The sequence below is a fragment of the Symphalangus syndactylus genome, chromosome 7 (genome assembly GCF_028878055.3).
Source record: "Symphalangus syndactylus isolate Jambi chromosome 7, NHGRI_mSymSyn1-v2.1_pri, whole genome shotgun sequence".
NCBI lineage: Eukaryota > Metazoa > Chordata > Mammalia > Primates > Hylobatidae > Symphalangus > Symphalangus syndactylus.
Genome location: NC_072429.2, coordinates 139808599 through 139829241, shown reverse-complemented (window position 1 = coordinate 139829241; position 20643 = coordinate 139808599). Strand labels below are relative to the sequence as shown.

Genomic DNA, 20643 nt, shown 5'->3' with positions numbered 1-20643 from the left:
CCGTAGTCTCTTGCATCTACCACCATGATTTAATCCAACTTTCTGCCTATTCTCCACCTGTTTCCATCCTGTGATTGGTCACATTCTAGATTTGCAACCTTAGTGCTTGCTACCCAGCTGTCATGCTGTATCCCCCCATCTTGTTCTCTCCTAGACAACCATTTCATACCTCCTCCACTTTCTTCAACCTGCAGTACTTGAAATCAAGTCCACACATTTCTGTATCTTCCCTTTCCCCAGCATTTGTGCCTCACTTCTCTGTCTTTACACTTCTTGCTACAAAATAACCATCCAGTGCTCTAGTCAAAGGATTACCTCATCTTTTATCCACTTTGATCCATTTGCAATTGTTTTTTATTCCTCTTTTGCTCTCAAGCCATATTGAATACATTAGCTAATCCTGTCACATCATCTTCAAAAATATATCCGGAACCTACCCATTTCATATCGCCTCCACTGCTACCCCTTTCTTTGAGCTCTTCTTCAGTAGCTGCCTTAAAATGTCTCTTCCATACATTATGGCATGGTGTCCTAACTGACATCTTATTTCCCTACTTGCTCTCCTTAGTCTGTTGACAACCCAGCAGCCAGAATGATCCTGGAGAGACGAAAGCCAGAGCACTTCACTCCTCCACTCAGAACCCGGTTTCATTTAGTCAACATGCACGTCCTTCGAGAGTCTCACCCATCTCCCCCATCCTGTCCCATCATACCCTGTCACCTTCTGTCCTAGTCACTCACTTTTTCTTTCTGCTTCCTGTTTCTCTAACATACCAATCACCGAATCAGTGATTTGCTTAAACCCCCCCAAGAGCTCCCCATTTCTCCCAGACTAAAAGCCAGATTTCTTTTGTGGCCTACAGGGACCTAGGATGTGGCTCCTTGCTTGTTCTCACCCTGCCCTTACTCCCGGGGCATCCCTGTCTAAGAATGCTCCCTTATGCCTCACCATTTCTGTTTTTCTGTCACTATTTTCTTCAGATCATTATTATTGACATTGTCTTGTACTTGATTTGTTTGCTCATTTATTAGCTGTTTTCTTCCCCAACTTCTTAAGTTCTGTGACATCAGGGATCTTTGTACTTCATGGTATTATTGCCAACGTCTTCAACAGTGTCTAGCAGGCAAACAGCAAGTGCTCAGTAGGTATAGGTACTTTTGTTGAATGGCTATATGGCATCCAAGGTGAAATGGAATACTTCTGAGAGAAATATGTTAGGAACATTGGCCGCAGAAGTAGAAAGCCTTAGTTGACAAATAATCACAAAGATATTGATTTGATAGCCAAAGATTATACCTATTCAAAGCCATACCCTGCTTTACTGATATCTCTATCAAATCGTCGTACCTAGCTTATTTTTTAAAAAGACATTACAAGGACTAGAACAAATAATTTCATGCCCATACACCAGGCAAGTACTGGGCAAATACTGTATGATGCTGCTTAAGATTACACCACCATTGAGTTCTCGGACAGTATTCTTATCACATTCAACACCCCTTAAAATTTTCCTGACTGGTACATCGAACTTTTCTAAATATATAGCATATCCTCAGGTTTCAGTACTAGTCATGAGTCAGTAGGGAATGGTTGGTAAATCTGAATCTGTAATAGTAAATGGAAAAAAAATCAGTTCATGTAGTTTGTTAAAATATAAGTGTTTTGGGTTGGATTAATACTAATTACTGTTACCAAGCTCGTAGTGGGAAGACTAGTAATGGGAAGTAACATTGTGTTCAATTTAAAATCATCCTTCTGATGGGAATGCGAAAATGTACAGTGATTTTGGATTCTGCAAGAACAAACTATGCTATAAACAACTAGTATCTGTAGGGGGAGGGAATTCTTCAGGGAGTTTTCCCTGAGTTCGGCCATAGGTAGGTGCCTGGAGGACTTTTCAGAGCAGTCCAACGGTCTTCAGTGTTTATTGTTAGGTGTCATCACTGGACACTTTATGTGTGTTAGAAGTGTAAGCTGTTCTCTCTGATAGAGGAGCAGGTGAATATATGTTTAAAAACATTTAAAAACAATTGATTATTAATAACATCAATTGAACATTGATTGTTACGGATTCAAATAGTTTTGATTCTAGAAAGGACTATGGAGGTCTTAGAAAATTAAACTCTTCCTTTACAGGATAGAAAGTATCATCTAGGAAGAAAGCTAGAAAGGAAAGCTTTAAGAAAAAGCATGAAAGCCGTGTTGAGGAGAATCTAAGCTAACAGAGCACGAGGAAGAAAAAATTTTGAATTCAAAATCCTGAGAGAGAGTGATTGAGGTAGTGATTTCCCATAGGTGGAATGTTGGCTCCTAAAGATGCCTACATCCTAATCCCCAGAACCTGTGCAGATGTCCCCTTACGTGGCCAGAGGGACTTTGTAGGCGTGATGAAGGCTACAGACCTTAAGGTAGGGAAATCATGAGTCCTTCACTGCAGCAGGCCTTTCCTTACTGTGGTCAGTGGGAGGTGAATATGAAAGAAGGATCAGATGCAACATTGATGGAAGAAGAAGACCATGAGCCAAGGAGTGCAGGTGCCCTGTAGAAGCTGGAAAAGACAAGCTAAGAGCCTCCAGAAAACAGCACATCCCTGCTGATGTCTTTATTTTAGGCCAGTGAGACCCATTTCATACTTGTGATCTACAAAACTAAAAGATAATGCACTTGTTGTGTTTTAAGCCCCCAAGTTTGTGGTGATTTATTACGGAGGTAGTACAGTGACTGTGGACCACCAAGATAAAAAAGTGCATTCTTTGTCTTGGAAGACTTTTAGGACTCCTAGTTTACTACTGGACCAAGAGGAGGAAATGTACTAGGTGTTGGAGAACAGGATTTGAATTTCTGGATCTTTCTTTTTGATAACCCCGTGATGAAAGCCTCCAAGAAGAATGGTAGGAATCCCTTGGTTTTCTAAAGCTGAAGAGTATCTGAAAGAGAAACACAGTGAGAAAAAGAAACACTATACTATAGAAGAATCAGTAATGATGATTATATTTGGTAATTCTTAGGAAGCAGTAAGGAGATGAACAGTGTCAACAATGTGTGTTGCTTCAGATATCTCTTCTAGTAATGAATCTGAAAATTAAGTGTGAGACTATAGCTAAAAATATAAAATATCCCTTTTTGTCCCCTCCTCCCCACAAACCACTTAATACTCATTTGCACATATTCATTGTCATGTCTTTCTTCTGTGAGACTCTTAAGACTTCTGAGGGTCAGGATTGCATCTTAACCGTTATTGTGTCACTAGCATCATGCATGTAGTGGGCACTTCAGATGTTCGTGAATAAATGAATGAACAGTTCATGAAATAATGAACATGGAGGAAAGAGTCACATGACCTATTTCGAACAGCGGTGAAGGTCATTTGTTTGAAAGTACTATCTAAAAGGTAAGTGGCTAAATGGAACCAAGCAAAATAATAAAAACTCTCAGAAATGAACAAAAGTATGGCCTCATCTCACTAGTGAGTAATCAGGGAAATTAAACCATCATAACAACAGTAAAATACCTGTGGAAGTTTTTTTGGTCATCAAATTGATCATCATAAGATTAATTTTATTCATTATTAATGTGAGATAAATGATACTCTGTAACATTATGCATCAAGTATAATCGGTATAGTTTTGTTGATGGGCAGGAAGTTTGGTTGTACTTATCAAAATGTTTCGGTTAAAGGAAATTTTGTCTGTTTCTATGCAGTGGTCATAAATACCTTTGATGACAGCTAGAAGGATGTTCATAGCAGTATTTTTATTTACACCTTCCTTTCTCCCTCAGAACAAGGAAATCTTTATTCATCAGTAGTAAAATGACCTTGCACATTTAATGTTATGTTCCTGATAAGATACAGGCATGATGTGAACACTGGCTTCTTTTATTTTAACCTTGAAAAGAATTCTTTTACCGTGAATGTCTATTATGAGAATTTACTCAGAAAAGTTGTGTATTTCTGACACTTGGGATATGAGAGACAGGTTTCAGAGTAGCTAGCTATTGTTTTGTATTTCATAGGACCAGATAGATATGTCTTCAAAGCCACGATGAAAAATTTAAGTTTAATTCTGGTACCTTTAGTGGCATATTAAAAACCCATGTCCTATTATCTTTTTAGAGACAGTCATTTTTATTCTAAATGTATGTGTGTGTGATATGAAAATGGGGCACTTCCATATGGCAGCACTGTAGGGTTGGTTGAGTTTACATTCCTCACTAAATAGAATTATTTGTTGAGTTGTCCAGACCAGATATTTAGTTCTCAAAATTACTTAAGTTACTGAGTATATGCATTTAGCACCACATATTTAAGTACTTTGTATATTTGTAATGTTTGCCACTATCCAGAGAAATTTATAAGGGTGCTAGAGAATGAGCAGTAGGACCGAGTATGATATGGATGCATAATGAGAAAGCAAAAGATGAAACAAGGTCATATCTGTGTGTTTATTGCTTTTCACTATTTCATGGAGAGTGAAAGTTGAAAGCTGGTTTACTTATGAGGTACTACTGTATGCAAAGGCTGTGTCACTCAGATCCACACTTTGAAGTCACTCTGAGTCTCTTCAGGCAGCATGATCAAGTGAATGGAATAAGATTCTCTCTCTCCCATAAAACTCCAAGACAGAAACCTGCCTTTCCCTAACAGATCCCACAGTTCTGGGCTAAGCCTCTTTGAGACTGGTTTGCTGCAGGTCTCCTATATGTGTGCTGTGAGTTCAGAGGAGATGAAGTGACTTTTTCGTGGGGTCACTACAGAAGGCAACCAGAGAAGCTGGGCTTTTTCTTAGGATGTGAATGGTGACAATTATAAGAAATGATTTGTGTTGCTCACTGCCTTATATTCAACATCAGGTTATGGAAGGTTAGTAGACCAAGTGACCTGAGGCAGATGGCTAGAGACCACTGTAGACATTGATCACAGCTCTAACGAGAGAGCTGCCTCTTGAATTGGTAGTAGCAGTGAGCTGTGGAGCAGGGAGACTTACTGACCTGTGCTTTACCAAGGATAACTGGTGTTGGTGTGTACTGGGTGTTGATCTGGCAGAGCTGGACAGGGAACCAGGAGCTTTTGTGGGAATTTCACAGAGGTGCTAGCTTCCATCCTTTATAGTTCAGGGATTTGTGTGTTGGCAAGAAGCTGCAGAAGTCACTTCTGAGAGAACTGTTAAAAGGTGCTCCTTCCTCTAGGCAAGTTTCCCACCCCAGAGCACAAGGTTTAAAGACTAGAACATGGACTCTTTTCGCCCTCAGCTGGACATCCTTGTGTAGGTAGGGTACTATCATTTACAGTGGCCCTGTCAGGAATTCTGGGCCTTGGATCAAAAAGCCAGGAAGGACATTTTATGCCTCTGTCAGTTCCACATAGGAGTCTGTAGGCTGCAAACATCCTTCCTGTCCTGATGAGAATTCATCATCTTTATGAACCTGTCTTTGACTCTTCTAGCCTGGTCCTCTGTTGATGCTTTCTCTCTTGATACCATGTTTACTCCTTTCCTTTGTCCCTCTCTCTGCCACTTCCTGTGCTTGGTAAACAACTTTGTACCTGGGATCGAGTTGTCTGAAAGAGAGATTGACTCTACCACTTCATTCACTCAGTGCCCTGGGAGGTCTGCCACATGCCAGGTACCATTATCAGGAGCACAGCACAGCAGCACACATCCTCATTGTGCATATACTGGGTTTTGGACAGTTTTTGTATATGGTACATGTTACGATTTGTCTTTGCTTATTGAGAAGGCTGGGGATAATATCCTTTATCATGATCAGCAGCATTGTACTGTAATAAAGCAACACTTGATGAGTGCAGGAACTTTTATGTATGTCTTACAAGTTTTATGATAGCTTCAATTAATTGCTAATTTTAAAAACCAGTGATTATTTTCTTTCATAGACATTTTTCATTTTAATATCAGCATCATTTAAAAAAAAACTTGTCTTATCACCTAAAAGATTTGAGGTCACAGTTGGTTGTGATTTGCATACCCTCATGTAAAGGACAGCAGATGGTTCTGTCATGTTCCCAAATGAGTCTTCCATACATGCCGCCCACTTAACAACATATTCTCTCATGGCCCTCATACCTAGGTAGGTACAGGGCAAGAGTCAGTTCTAACATTTAACCTGTCCATTGCTCCAGGAGAAATTTCACCATCTCTAGGGAACATTCCCTGCTGACCTCATTCAAAGGTGACCTTCTCCTTTGAACTCAAGGGAACACATGTTAGAGGCATTAGATTTGGGAGTATTTTAGATTGCTTCATAATAATTTTTAAAGAGCAAGTAATAAACTGATTAGGCCCGAATTCAAAGAACTTTTCATGTATTTCCAGTGTCACCAGAAACATAGCCTTAACTGTATGTTCCTGAATGTATGTTTTTAAAAAAAAAAGGATTATGAATGTTGCAGCCTGGTCTTGAACAGTATGATCTCCCTGTTTTAGAAAGTATAACCCCTCCTTGGGTCTGGACCTTAGAAAGTAGTAACTGAAAGATAGCTGGTGTGCTTTGACAGGTTTGGGGGGTGATGACAGTGGAATTGCAGAAGTGTATTTTTAAGTTTACATGCCTTTTTAATAAAGAGGAGAGAATCTCTTTATGTTTTCTTTTCTAAAACTTCTCCTTGTTCTTGAAAATACTATTTCAGAAACAAAGATTCCTAAGTAATTTATTTAACTTGATATTCTCATACCAAAGATTTCTGATAATTGACTAAAAGAAATGAACATTGCATTACTTTTTAGCATATAGTTTTTTTTTTTTTTCAGTTTATAACAGTCATTCTTGTGGGGGGTATGTTTTAGGGCATCATTCAGAAGATAGTGGACAGTCACAAAGTAAAGCATGTGGCCTGCTATGGATTCCGCCTCAGTCACCTGCGGTCAGAGGAGGTTCACTGGCTTCACGTGGATATGGGCGTCTCCAGTGTGAGGGAGAAGTATGAGCTTGCCCACCCACCAGAGGAGTGGAAGTAAGATACAAACCTGCTTTGGTGTGATGTACACTTGATTTCTTTTGCTCTTTAAAAACATGCACAAGATAACAAATGTATATGTTTAATTTTCACACTGCTTGTCATTACAACTCTGGTATAAATAAAATTGGTTAGTAATTATTAACCAGTGATTTCTTCTAGACCTCTAGTCTAGCTTTTCGATATTATTAATTATACTTTGAGCCATCTGATTTCAGTTTTCTGTGATGGTCTTTTGCTAGCTGATTTCTCATCAGTGCTACTTTGTTTCAACCTTTGCTCCCAATAAAACTCAAATCATATATATATATGTGTATATATATGTGTGTGTGTGTGTATATATATGTGTGTGTGTATATATATATATATATACGTGTGTGTGTGTATATATATATATATATATATTTTTTTTTTTTTACGTTTTCATCCCTTGTCATCCTTTTATGTAGCAGGAGTTGCTGTCAAACCTAAATACCTTATTAATGGGCTACATAGCTTGTTTTATTATGCCCTGTAATCTAGAGCGCACCTACAAAGAGTGAGTGTATATTTGATATTCACATGCAACGTTAAAATTAAGACATGATCTCTTAGTGACTTCTGTTGAAATGTTAAGGAAAATAAAATTATTTCAGGGCAAATTAAAAGAATTCCCTGTAATTGTTCTTTTTCTGGTTCTCCCCTAATAATTTTTCTTTCTTTTTTTTTTTTTTTACTACTAAGCAACTCAAGACGTTACTAGGAAATTGTACATCTAAAATACATTTGAGAGAGGTATAACCTGTAAAAATGGGCTTCTTTCACTAGGGTTCTAATTTTTATAGGCAGTGCTACAGAAATAAAGGTAATTGTAGGTTGAAGAGTGCATTCAAAGGGTCAGTAACTGAGGATCTAGATTGATTAGGGTAGACATTTTAAAAGAAAAACATGTTTAGGTGAATAATTTTTTTTTTGTTTTTGGGACAGAGTCTCGCCCCTGTCACCCAGGCTGCAGTACAGTGGCATGAACATGGCTCACTGCAGCCTCTTGGGCTCAAGCGATTCACCCACTTCAGCTTCTTGAGTAGCTGGGACTGTAGGCACACACCACCACCCCCAGCTAATTTTTGTATTGTTTGCAGAGATGGGGTTTCAGCATGTTGCCCAGACAGATCTCAAACTCCTGGGCTCAAACAATCTGCCCACCTTGGCCTCCCAAAGTGTTGGGATTACAGGTGTGAGCCACCGTGCCCAGCCTGAATAAATCTTATGTCGAATAAACCCCTACCCCAGTTACAGAGTTCATCAAAGAAATACAGCTGTATTTTCAAATTTGTCAGCTAGCTGGTACCGAGCTAACAAAATACTCCTTGAGAATATAGTTTCGTTGGTTCACATCAATGGCTAGAGAAGATTTGACTTCCAACTATTTAGTCAGGTAAGCAAGTGAGCATTCCAAAACAAAGGATATGTGAAAGTTAGATAAAAATACCTGCAGGGTTTTTGTTTTGTTTTGTTTTGTTTTTTGAGATGGTCATCTTGCTGTGTTGCTTGGGCTGGTCTTGAACTCCCATATTCCGGTGATCCTCCTGTGTCAAGGTACTTTTATTTAACACAATTCTATTATCTTGGTTTATATGGACATGTCAGATACAGACTTTGTTATAATGAAATCCTTAGTGCTCTATAAAATGGTCATTGAATCTAAATCTCTTAGTAGATTGTTGTTGTTCTTTTAAGCCGATTTATTTACTTTGTTTCAAGTAAAATTGAATAGGCACTGCTTTACTGACTGAGTCTTGAATCCTCAAAAGGAAGAAAAATTTAGGTGGGGTTATGTAGAATTTCTCATAGATTGACTCTACTAGATTAAAGGGTGATCAGGATACTTCTGCTCATAATAATACTAATGATGATGATGATGACATTGATGCCTTGTCATCACAAGTGGCTGAGCCAGGGACTCTGCCATCTGTATGCTGCTTGCACCAGATAACTTAAATATACATTTCATTTAACTGTCCCCAAACCCTATGAGTTAGAGACTATCGTTGTTCTTATTTTGCACATGAAAACAAAATTGATAAACTTGTAGTTACATAGTTTGTGACACAGCTTTGATTCAAATTTAGCTGTCTGGCTTCATAGTACAGGTTTTAAAAATTAGATTGCCTATCTCAATATGGGAATAATGTTGTCTTAAATACTCTGAAAATGTAGCTAGGCTTTTAAGATTAGTGAAAGTTGGCCGGGTGTGGTGGCTCACATCTGCAATCCCAGCACTTTGAGAGGCTGAGTCAGGCGAATCACTTGAGTTCAGGAGTTCGAGACCAGGCTGGCCAACATGAGTGAAACCCTGTCTCTACTAAAAATACAAAAATTAGCCGGGCGTGGTGGCTGGTGCCTGTAATCCCAGCTACATTGGAGGCTGAGGCAGGAGAATCACTTGAACCTGGGAGGCGGAGGTTGCAGTGAGCCGAGATCATGCCATTGCACTGCAGCCTGGGTGACAGAGTAAGACTCTGTCTCAAAAAAAAAAAAAAAAAAGATTAGTGAAAGTTACATGCATAGTAGATGAGGTATTTTCAAGAGTTATGAGGGTTAATACTGATGGTTCTGTATATTTAAAAGGGGAGGAATTTAAGTGTCAGTAAGGAACAGGAGACTATCAAAAATGACCAAGAGAATTTGGATAGTCCAAATAGAAGTTCTAGAAATCATAGGATCGATAAAATAGCAGATTAGACATAGCTGAAAAATTAGTAAACAAGACAAAAAATTTTCCAGAACATACTACGGAGAGATGAAAAGATGGAAAATGTGAATGTAAGTTTATGTAACATGAAGAATGAGGTCAACCCATTTCTGATAGAAACTCAAGAAGAATAGAATAAAAAAGAATGGAGAAGAGGAGATAATCCCAAGAGATAATGGTTGAGAATATTTTATAATCAGTGAATGACATGAGCCTTCAAATACAGGATTAACATAAAATCCCAAACAGAGTCAATAAAACTAAACTGATGCTTTGGCAGATTGTATTAATAGTAAAATATTGTTGTACCAGAGAACAAGACAGGATGACACCCAGAGAAAAATTCAGACTTTTCAACAACAATAGTAGATGCCAAGAAAATAGTGGGATAATATGTTCAAAATGGTGAGGAAAGTAGCTGGCAACCTGTATTTGTTTGCCCAGTTAAGTTGCCATTCAAGAACAGGGTGAGATAGAGACATTTTCCTTAGAGAATTTACCACCAAAGGAACTTCTGACAAAAACACCTTAGGAAAAACGAAAATCATCTCTGAAGGGGAGGGTCTCGGATGCAAGATGGAAAAAATTGGGTAGATCTAAATATGCATTGGCTCCATGAAACAAAATAGTAACTGATTTTTAATTTGAAGAACTCACATATAAAACAGCAGAAAGGGAACAAAGTATATCAGACAAATAGTAACCAGGGGGAAAAGGATTATACCCTGTTAATATCATATGAAAAAGATTTTAAACATCTTTTAAAGCATCATTAGGGATATAGAAGGCAATTACAATACAAGCTATTATCACCAAGAATTTAATAAATATTCCTTACTTAGCTTCCTGGATACCAAACTGCTTTGGTTTTCCTTCATTGACCATTCATAGCCTTTCTGAACTATTTAGCCTTTAAATATTGGGGTGCTCCAGTAACCTGTTTTCTTCTCTTTCTAGTCTCCCTACACCTGTCTTGGGCATTAAATCATACATTTGATTGGATGGAGGCAGGGAAACTGATAAACAAATTAGTGCAATAACCCAGGCAAAAATCCTAAAAGATGGTGCAGTAGGGGAATAATAATAGAAGTGGTGAGAAACAGTTGTACAGGGTTGTATTTTTAAGGAGGGAGCTGATGGGATTTGCTGATGTCTCTCTTAGAATGTAAGCCATCCAATTATATTTGTAAATCATTTGGGCTCAGAAACTTCCAGTAGCTTCTCATCACACTCAGAGCAAACTCTGCAGTTTCTGATGACCTCACAATCCTTATCTCCGTCTGCTCTTCCTCTTCTTCCTCCACTCTGGTGACATCAGTCCCTTTGATTTCAGTTTTCCTTCCATTAAATTCTTTAATATATTTTAGAGTTCTTTCCATAAATACTCAAGTTGGGATCTGATGTGATGATTTCTTCTCTATTGCCAGACTTTTGAATTGTTGAATAATATAGCCCTTCATCTTAATTAATGCTTTCTTTGTCTCACCTTCCTTTTTTCCTTTATCTTTTACAACTTTTCACTTTCTCAACTCTAGCCCCCTGGCTTTCTTATTGGGGCCTTTGAACTTGGTGTGACTCTGCTGCGTATGTTCTGCCTTTTCCAGGCGTGGCTTGGACTTCCTCATTCCAGGAATGTGCTTGAATGTTACTGCTTTCCTATGGTCTCCTACTGGCTACCTAAAGAGCCCACTGCCTACCTGAAGCTCCTTGTGATTTTTCATCAGCTCATATACTCTGTTAACTTTTTACAGACCTCTGAAGACTGATATTATATATGTGTTGTTTATCTTTCTCAGGGACTTTGTTTTCTTCACTCCTCTATTCCTGGTTCTAGTCATGCCTGGTATACAATAGGCACCCAATAATATTTGAATGAAAACTGAATAAATAATATATTGGTAATGCATGTGTAAAAGAAGTCCAGAAGCAAAATAATGTGATGGTTTAGAAACTTGTTGTCAGCTAGGAACCAAACAATACTAGCTTAAGTTAATAACAGTATTACCATATTAACACATGTTGTTTACTGTGTGTCAGACATTTGATGTAGTTCATCAAAATTAATTTCTATTATGATAGTCTTATCATGTAGCTACTCTCTTTTTGCCCTTTTACTTGTGAGAAAGCCATACTTTGGAAAGGCTTAATAAGTTTTCCTGGAGATCGTATGGCTTAAATGGGTGGTATACTGGAAATTGAATCCAAACACTCAGCTGTTTCTTCTCTACTCCTGTATTAGATATGTAAATACAAGAAGCTGAACATGACAAATTTTTTTCTGTTACCTGCAGACATCTAAGTTCATAGGTGGGTATGTGAGGGCATCTGCAGTTCTGGCTTTAATTCTGAGAAGTAAGATCTCAATAGTCAAATGAAAGTGCTAGGACTCAGCAATATAATTGGGTGTAAATTTTGATTTCCATGACGTTTTTGGACATAGCTTGTTCTTTTGTGCTATCTGCTATAGAGTCTATTCATACTGTTGAATAAACCTGAAATATAGACTTGTTCACTTGGTCTTCACTCTTCAAACAGCTTGGTAAGCTAGCTTGCAGCACACATATTTAGTCATAACTGTCTCAGGCAGGATGACCTTAGAGAGCTCTTTGTCATGACATGTCACTGGGAGAAAGGAAGGGCTGGATTGATAAATGGCTATCCATGTGGCTATCCATGTAGGAAGAAGAGCAACAACAACATTGGATCCTACCTCAATACACAAATCTACGAGATGTACAAGTAGTGAAACATCACATGCAAAACTGTAAAAAAATAAGTTTAGTGGAAAGTATAGTTGAATGTATCTCTGGCCCTAGGATAGGAAGATTTTCTTAAGAGCTCCAAAATGTTCACTATAAAAAGAAAGACTGGCAAATTCTACTGTGCTAAGATTAGGACATTCTGCAAAAGATACATTTTCAAAGTACAAGAACAAGTTGCAAAGTGGGAGATGTTTGTAACACATGTAGTCAACAAAGGGTGGTGGTAAGAGTTCTGATCAGTATAAAAATTGCTGGCTGAGCACTGTGGCTCACGCCTGTAATCCCAGCACCTTTGGAGGCCAAGGTGGGTAAATCACCTGAGGTCAAGAGTTCGAGACCAGCCTGACTAACATGGTGAAACCCTGTCTCTACTAACAATACAAAAATTACCAGGCATCATGGCGGACATCTGTAATCCCAGCTACTGGGGAAGCTGAAGCAGGAGAATCACTTGAACCCAGTAGGCAGAGGTTGCAGTGAGCCGAGATCGTGCCACTGTACTCCAGCCTAGGCGACAGAGCGAGACTCCGTCTCAAAAAAAAAAAAAAAATTGCAGACACCTCAATAATAGATAGGCAAGAGACATGAAGGTATTTTCATAAAAGAGAAAATAAGTTTGGCCAATTAACATAGAAGGCACTGTCAACTTCATTATTGATCAGGGAAATGCAAATCGATACCTCAGTGAAACTCTACCCAGTTGGCAAAAAGTCAACTGTCTGACACTCTGTATAGCTGGAGAGGCTGTGGACCTGACAGTCTTTTACCTGCACTGCTAGGGAGAATGTTTTAATAAATTGGTGAAACCACCTAGGAAACCAGCTTGGGATCCTCTTGAATGTCAAGTGGAGTGGGCCCTACCATCCTGCAGTTCCCCTTCAAGTTCTCTCTTTCAGAGACTCTAGCTCTAGTTTCTATACTAGGCTATAACTGCAATAATGTTCATGGCATAAGCAGTGACAAGTCACTTGGGGATTATTCACACAGTAGAATGTCACACAAGTCAAAATGAATGAGCTACAGGTACAAGTAACAATATGAATGAAACTTAGCTGTGTAACATCATGTGACAAAATAAGTCCTAGCACAACTTTGTGAGTACACTAAATACTACTGAATTTCACACCTTAAAATGGTTAATATTTTTTGTGAATTTTACCTCAATTAAAAAAAGTCCTGGAATATGACGTACAGCATGACACACTTTTTATAAAGTAAAAAGTGAAAAAACCTAACGAGATTGTTGGGAACACATGTTGGTTAATACCATATGGAACATGTAAATAAGGGAATGGTAAATTCCTTCAGAAGTCACTGGAAGGCCCAGAGCCGTGGCAGGGGTAGCCACCAGCTCTTCCCAATCCCCACAGGCTCCAGGGGAACTTCTGTTGATCATTAGGGTCTGAGGCTGAGTTTGAAAATCACTCCTGAAGTGTGCATGTGCACCCCAGCCTGTCCCCAGCGCTTTCCCAGTCAGTCCAGGGGCAGGTGGGAGCTTACCTGTTTCTGGGATGCTGGGAGAGCCTACTTAAGTAGGTAGTATTTGTTACGAGCTTGAGTCAGGAAAAAATATTTAATCAATTTTTTATTTATTCACTTATGGTCAACATATTGATTGTATAATGTAGGCTATAAAGTATACATCAAAGTAGAAAATTTAAAAGCATACAGTGGGCCAGGCGTGGTGGCTCACACCTGTAATCTCCGCACTTTGGGAGGCTGAGGCAGGTGGATCACTTGAGACCAGGAGTTCAAGACCAGCCTGGCCAACATGGTGAAACCCCGTCGCTACCAAAAGTACAAAAATTAGCCAGGCATTGTGGTGCACGCATGTAATCCCAGCTACTTGAGGGGCTGAGGCAGGAGAATCGCTTGAACCTGGGAGGTGGAGGTTGCAGTGAGCTGAGATAGTATCACTGAGTAGCTGGGACTACAGCCTCATGGCACCGCACCTGGCTAATTTTTTGTATTTTAGTAGAAACAGGGTTTCACCATATTGGCCAGGATGGTCTTGATCTCCTGACCTTGTGATCTGCCCGCCTTGGCCTCCCAAAGTGCTGGGATTATAGGTGTGAGCCACTGTGCCTGGCCTAGTATGGTTTATTTTTTAAAGAAAATCTTGGTTAAATAGTTGTTTTGAGACAAGGTCTTGCCCTGTTACACAGGCTGGAGTGCAGTGGTACGATGATAGCTCGCTGTAGCCTTGACTCCTGGGTTCAAGTAGTCCTCTTTCCTCAGCCTCTCAGTTACCTAGGACTAGAGGTGTTTGCCATCACACTCAACTAATTTTTAAAATAATTTTTTTGTACAGACAAGGTCTCATTGTGTACTGGGATCATAGGCACATGCCATCACGGTTGGTTGATTTTATTTTATTTTAGTAGAGGCAAGGTCTTGTTATGTTGCCCAGGCTGATCTCGAACTTCTGGGCTGAAGCACTCCTCCTGCCTTTGTCTCCTAAAGTACTGAGATTACAGGCATGAGCCACCATGCCCCACTTCTGTTTGAAAGGTCTTATTTCAGGTTTTATTTATTTTGTTATTGCTTTTAATGGTTGTCATAGCTAAAAGTATTCTTGACAAAGATATGCATAATTAAATAGAAGGGATACCACTATCTGTGTGTGCTTAACCATGATACTGATTTTTCATTGCCAGTCACCAATTATGTAAACATTTGTTGAAATTTGGTCAATAAATTTCCATATTCCATGATCATTCCTTTCAGTATAATTGATTTTGAAATATATTTTCATATTTTAACATCAGATTTTTTTATTTAGTGGAGAAATTTTGAAATGTTAGAAAATTTTGTTCTCAGATTTCTTATGAGCAGTGCATCCACTCCTTTTTGGTGACAAAGTTATAAATTGATGGAAATAGTTTAGACTTCAAAATGGTCTGTCCATAACATGACAGCATGCTTTTCTTTGTTGTTTTTAATTTTAATCATGGATTAACATTTTGGCCAAATAATTCTTTGTTGTAGGGAGCTTTTGTATATGTTGTATGGCTTCTACCCACTAAATGATAGGAGCCCACCACCCCACCCTCTTCAGCTGTAACAGGCAAAAATGTGTCCAGTTACTGCCAGTTGTCCCCTAGGGGAAACAGGAAGGGGGCAGAATCTCCCAAGGTTCAGAACTACTGCTCTAAAATATAACGAAAAATTGTTAAAAATCTCCAAAAATTCTTAATTTCATAAACTATCCCATTAATATTCAAATTTTGACTTGTTTATTAAATACCATGACAAAATTTTTAAAGATAAATTATTCGAATTAGGATCCAAATTAGGTGTGCCCTTTGTCTTTCATCTTTGTAATCTGTAGCATCTTTATCCATTTTCTCCCCTTTGCTTGCAGTTTGTTAAGGAAGCTGTGTTGCTTGTCCTACACGTTTCCCCTCATCTGGATTTTGTCCATGACATCTGTGTCCATTGTCTTTGATGCCTTCTAATGTCTTCTCTGCAAAGCCTTTGTGTCATCTTTACTAAGTTAATTCTTACTCTATAATATATTGCTATTATGAGAGTTATATTTTATTTCTGTTTACCACTTATTTCTAAATTGAACACTTAGCTCACTTGTTTTCATTCATTCGTGTTTACTGATAAATGTGTTTTACTATAAATGGTCATTTTAGTTGTGTCTGTGTCTCACAACTTTGTTAGATAGTGTTTTATTATCAATCAGTGTTTTGGTATTTGTTTCAAGATTTTTGGAAGAAACCAAGGGGTGATTAAGTGTATTGTTTAGGTTTCTGCCATATGTGCTTATAAAAGAAAAGATTATTGGTTATTGATTTGTTTTGTTGCATTATAGGAAGAATAACAATTTTATGGTGTTGACTTTTTTAAACTATGTTGAGGTGATTCTTTGTGCCTTAGTACTTAGTTGATGTTTTCATTCCTTTTGAAAAGAAGGTATGTTCTGTTATTATAAAGAGGCCGAGTGTGTTTGTGTACATTTTTTCAAGCTTATTGTCATGTTATTTGAAGATTATATTGTTCATACTTTGCTTGAAAAGTGACATTTAATGTATTCAATTGTATATATTATACACATATATATATTTTGCTACATGCTCATCTCAAAGAAAGCATTCAACTGTAATTGTCGATTTTCTTTTTTTTTTTTTTTTTTTTAGTAATTCTGTCTTGTGATTCTTTATGATTTTAAGGCTAAGTACATATAACTTCATGATTATAATATCTTCATCTGTTCTTTCTGTTACCAGTATGTAGTGCCCCTCTTTCTTTGTTTATGTGTTTCCTATCAGCAACATATTTATTGTCTTTGTGTATGAATTGATGAATTGTAGCCCATTAAATTAGAGGTGTGCACATTCCCAATTTCATTCTCTATTCTTTGCTTCCGGAGGTAACTGATATACCGCCTTTTGTCATAATCATTTTTTTGCTTAAAAAAAAAAAAGGTGTTACTACTTAATGTATTGTCCAAGTCTGACATCATGATCATTCATTATCTGAATCGGAAAAAAGTGGCTTTATTATGCCGTTAAGGGAAAGCCGTGCTGAGCAGTCACTGTCTCCCTGAGCAGAACATACTACTGATACTATACAAGGTTTTTGGAAGTATTAAGTCGAGAAGCTGGCCAACTTTCAGAGGTGGGAATGGGTTGGCATCAATTTTAGATGCATGGTTACCCAAGTTAGACTGTTCGTCTTTAGAAGCATGTGCTTTAGAGTTAGTTCCTGTTTGGCTGAATTAAAGAAGCTGCCGCCAATCAGTTGACTTGCAGATTCATGTTCATTGAGGCAAGTTATCAGGTGCTTTAAAATTAGTTTCGAGTGGGTCTGTGGCTGTACAACTGATATTTATTGACCAAGCTGATTTAAAACTGGTTTTGTGTGTGTATGGGGGGGGGGGTGTTTGTCACCACAGCTACAAAAGGGTCAGTCTTGTATATGTAGGAATTTTAAAATTCTCAATATAAAATCAAAAGTTGAAAAATAGTACACAGAAATCCTGTGTACCCTTCAGCCAGTTTCCCTAAATATTAAAATCTTATATAATATAGCTAGTAAAACCAGGAGATTAACATTGATACAGTCCTAGTGACAAATCTATATGACTTATTCACATTTCCCAATTATTCCACTTACCTTTCCTTTTCTGGTTCAGGATCAATGCAGAATACCACATTACGGTCATGTCTCCTTAAGTCTTCTCTAATCTGAGACAGTTCCTTAATCTGTGTCATTGTGACCTTTACATTTTTGAAGAATACTCACTGGTTATTTGTATTGTGTTCTTCAATTTGAGTTTGGTATTGTTTTTATGATTAAGGTTTTGTGTTTTTGGCAAAACTGCCGCAGTCAAGATGTCATACCTTTCTCATTGCATTGTATCAGGAAGTCCATAATGATGGCACAACTCAATTTACAGGTGGTTCTAACTTGGATTATTTGGTTAAGGTAATGGAAGCCAGGTTTCTCCACTACAAGGTTACTGTTTCCCCTTTATAATTAAGAAATATCTTCTGGGAAGATACATCGATACTGCAACGTTCTGTTTCTCACTTTCACCCACTAATCTTAGCATTCATTGATGATTCTGTCTTGCAGTGATTATTACTGTAATTTTTGCTAAATGATAAATTTCTATTTCCATTCTTCCCTTTTATTAAAAAAAATGGAAGTCTATTGTAAGAACAGACTGTTCACACCACATTTTTTTTAATGAGGGCATCTGTGTTGTGTGAAGTTAATGCTTTGTTTACTTCACTAAACACGGACTAGCTAGCTAACCCTTCTCAGTATCAGGACTATCATAATCTAACTCAGCTTTTCAAAAACATACCCTCTCCCTCCTTATCCTCAGTTGGTTACTTTTGGGTGTCTTAGTGCTCATATTTGGTGGTAAGACTGAGGAAGCTAGATGACAATGGCATGAATAGGAATATATTGCTTAAGAGTAGGAACAAAAGAATGATTTTATTTGGGGCATAGTATTTAGCTGCTGTTGGGAATCCATGGAGAGGCATATAGCAGAGAAGTGGAAATATGTATCAGGATGCAACTAGACTCTTAAAGTGTAAAGAAAATGACGAGTTTCGTTTAAGAGCAGAGTGGGGATGTCAGCTCTAGTGGGGCACGAGAACATGGTGTCAGGCATTGCAGTTTAAGGACTGAGGAAAGTTTCAGTAGGGTTTTGTGTGAAATATGCTAGACTGTAGTGTGTTGAAGCAGGGAACAAAGTTCTTTTTAACTTTCATTTTAGGTTCAAGGGTACATGGGCAGGTTTGTTATATAGGTAAACTACATATCACGGGTTTGGTTTACAGATTATTTCATCAACCAGGTATTTTTTCTGATCCTCTCCCTCCTCCCATCCGCCACTCTTGTTAGTCCCCAGTGTCTTAATTCCTGCTTTATGTGGATGTGTTCTCGTCGTTTAGCTCCCACCAAAATTCTTAACATGATCTAAAGGCCTTGTCTAACTTCACATAAGCAGCCTTGAGTTAAGTTCCTTTCTGTTTTTAAGACATAGGTGCCTTTTCTTCGTTTCATTGTGCCCTTAAATATTCATGCATGTTCTTGCTGGAGAGGAATCCCATGCCTACCTCTAAATAGCTGTGCGATCTAGGGAAGATTATGTAATTCCCTAAAATTCTCTTGCCAATCTGTGAACATAAGGTGAATATTAACCTGGCTATTATTTCTCACCCAGAATCTTGCTGTCTCCTCCTAGTCTCCCTCCTTCTTCTTTTGGTCCCCATTGTCTGTTCTGCATGGCGTATACCCTAATCATGAAAAATGAAAATCCTGTGATGTCACTTCTCTGTGCACAGCATGCCATTGACTTCCTTTCTCATTGAGAAAGAACCCTACTATCATGACTTGTAAGGGTCTGTGTGAAGCTTCATTTCTACTCGCTGCCCTCATGCAGCCTGCTCCAGCTACACTTGCCTTCCCAAGCATCCTCCAGCTGCAGGGCCTTTTACATAGTCTGTTCCACCTGTAGAACACTTTTTCTCTGCATGTAACTGTATAATTCCCTTCCTCATCTCCTTTATTTAGATCTTTGCTCAGATATCATCATATCAGTGTCCATCATTGACTACCCTTTATAAAAATAATACTTAATCATTTGTTATTCCCCTTTGATTTGTTTTTATGACATTGACTGCCATCTCACATATATTTGTGTATTTGCTGTCTGACTTCTGCCACAAAAATGTAAACTTTTTGAGAGCTAGCACTTTGCCTGTTATTCACTGTTGAATTTCCAACCACTCCAACTGTACCTGAGACATGATCTGTGCTGGAATAGTTATCGAGTTATCACTAACAATAAACCTTAGAAACCATTTATTATGATATGCCAGTGACTGTTCTGGGTGTTTTGTGTTACTGACTCATTTATTTCTTGTAACATCCTTATAAGGAAATTGAGGCACAGAGAAGTGATAGCTGACAGTGAATGAGTGGCATGGCCCAAATTCAGGCATAGGTGATCTTTAGAGCCCATGTTCCTTACGCTTCTCTAAAAAGAAATCATCTGTGTAAAATGCTTATCACAATTCCTGTCATACACTAAATAGTCAGAAAATGTTAGTTGATGATCATCAGCAGCATCAGAATGCTGGATGTTAAGAGAGTGGATGTGGAGCTAGGCTGCCCATTGTTTCATGTTGAACCTCAGTTTCCTTATCTTTAATATGGGAGCTTCCCTCCACCAAAAAAATAAATAAGATGGGAGTCCCATTAATACCAAAAGCCTCCTTGGACCTGTTTGAATCGTTGAATGGAACTGATAACTTTTTGCTGAGCATGTTTTTTAGTCTGCAGAATGCAAATAATTATACCTTTCTCCTCTGATTATTAAATTGATTAAGAGAAATAGTGCCCAGGCGAGATGTGGTGGCTCACACACCTGTAATCCCAGCACTTCGGGAGGCCGAGGCAGGCGGATTTGTTGAACTCTGGAGTTCGAGACCAGCCTGGGCAACATGGCAAAACCCCAGCTCTACTAAAAATACAAAAATTAGCCAGGCATGGTGGCATGTGCCTGTAGCCCCAGCTACTTGAGAGGCTAAGGTGGGAGGATCACTTGAGCCCAGGGAGGCGGAGGTTGCAGTGAGCCGAGATTGTGCCACTGCACTGCAGCCTGGGCAACAAAGCCAGACCCTTTCTCAGAAAAAGAGAGAGA

The 20643-nt window shown here is 38.4% G+C and overlaps 1 protein-coding gene across 13 annotated transcripts in view; it reads left to right on the top strand.

Moving 5' to 3' along the window:
• The window catches only part of PTK2 (protein tyrosine kinase 2), a 345258-nt gene that overhangs the window by 109624 nt on the left and 214991 nt on the right, over positions 1–20643 (top strand). For 8 of the 13 annotated variants that reach the window (XM_063643575.1, XM_055287368.1, XM_055287364.1 and 5 more), the window contains one exon: positions 6802–6968. The exons of 4 other annotated variants lie outside the window; for them this stretch is intronic. In XM_063643575.1, coding sequence (XP_063499645.1) covers positions 6802–6968 — 167 coding nt within the window. The remainder of the gene's footprint in view (positions 1–6801; positions 6969–20643) is intronic. One more of the 13 variants, XM_055287389.1, reaches the window with a different exon arrangement.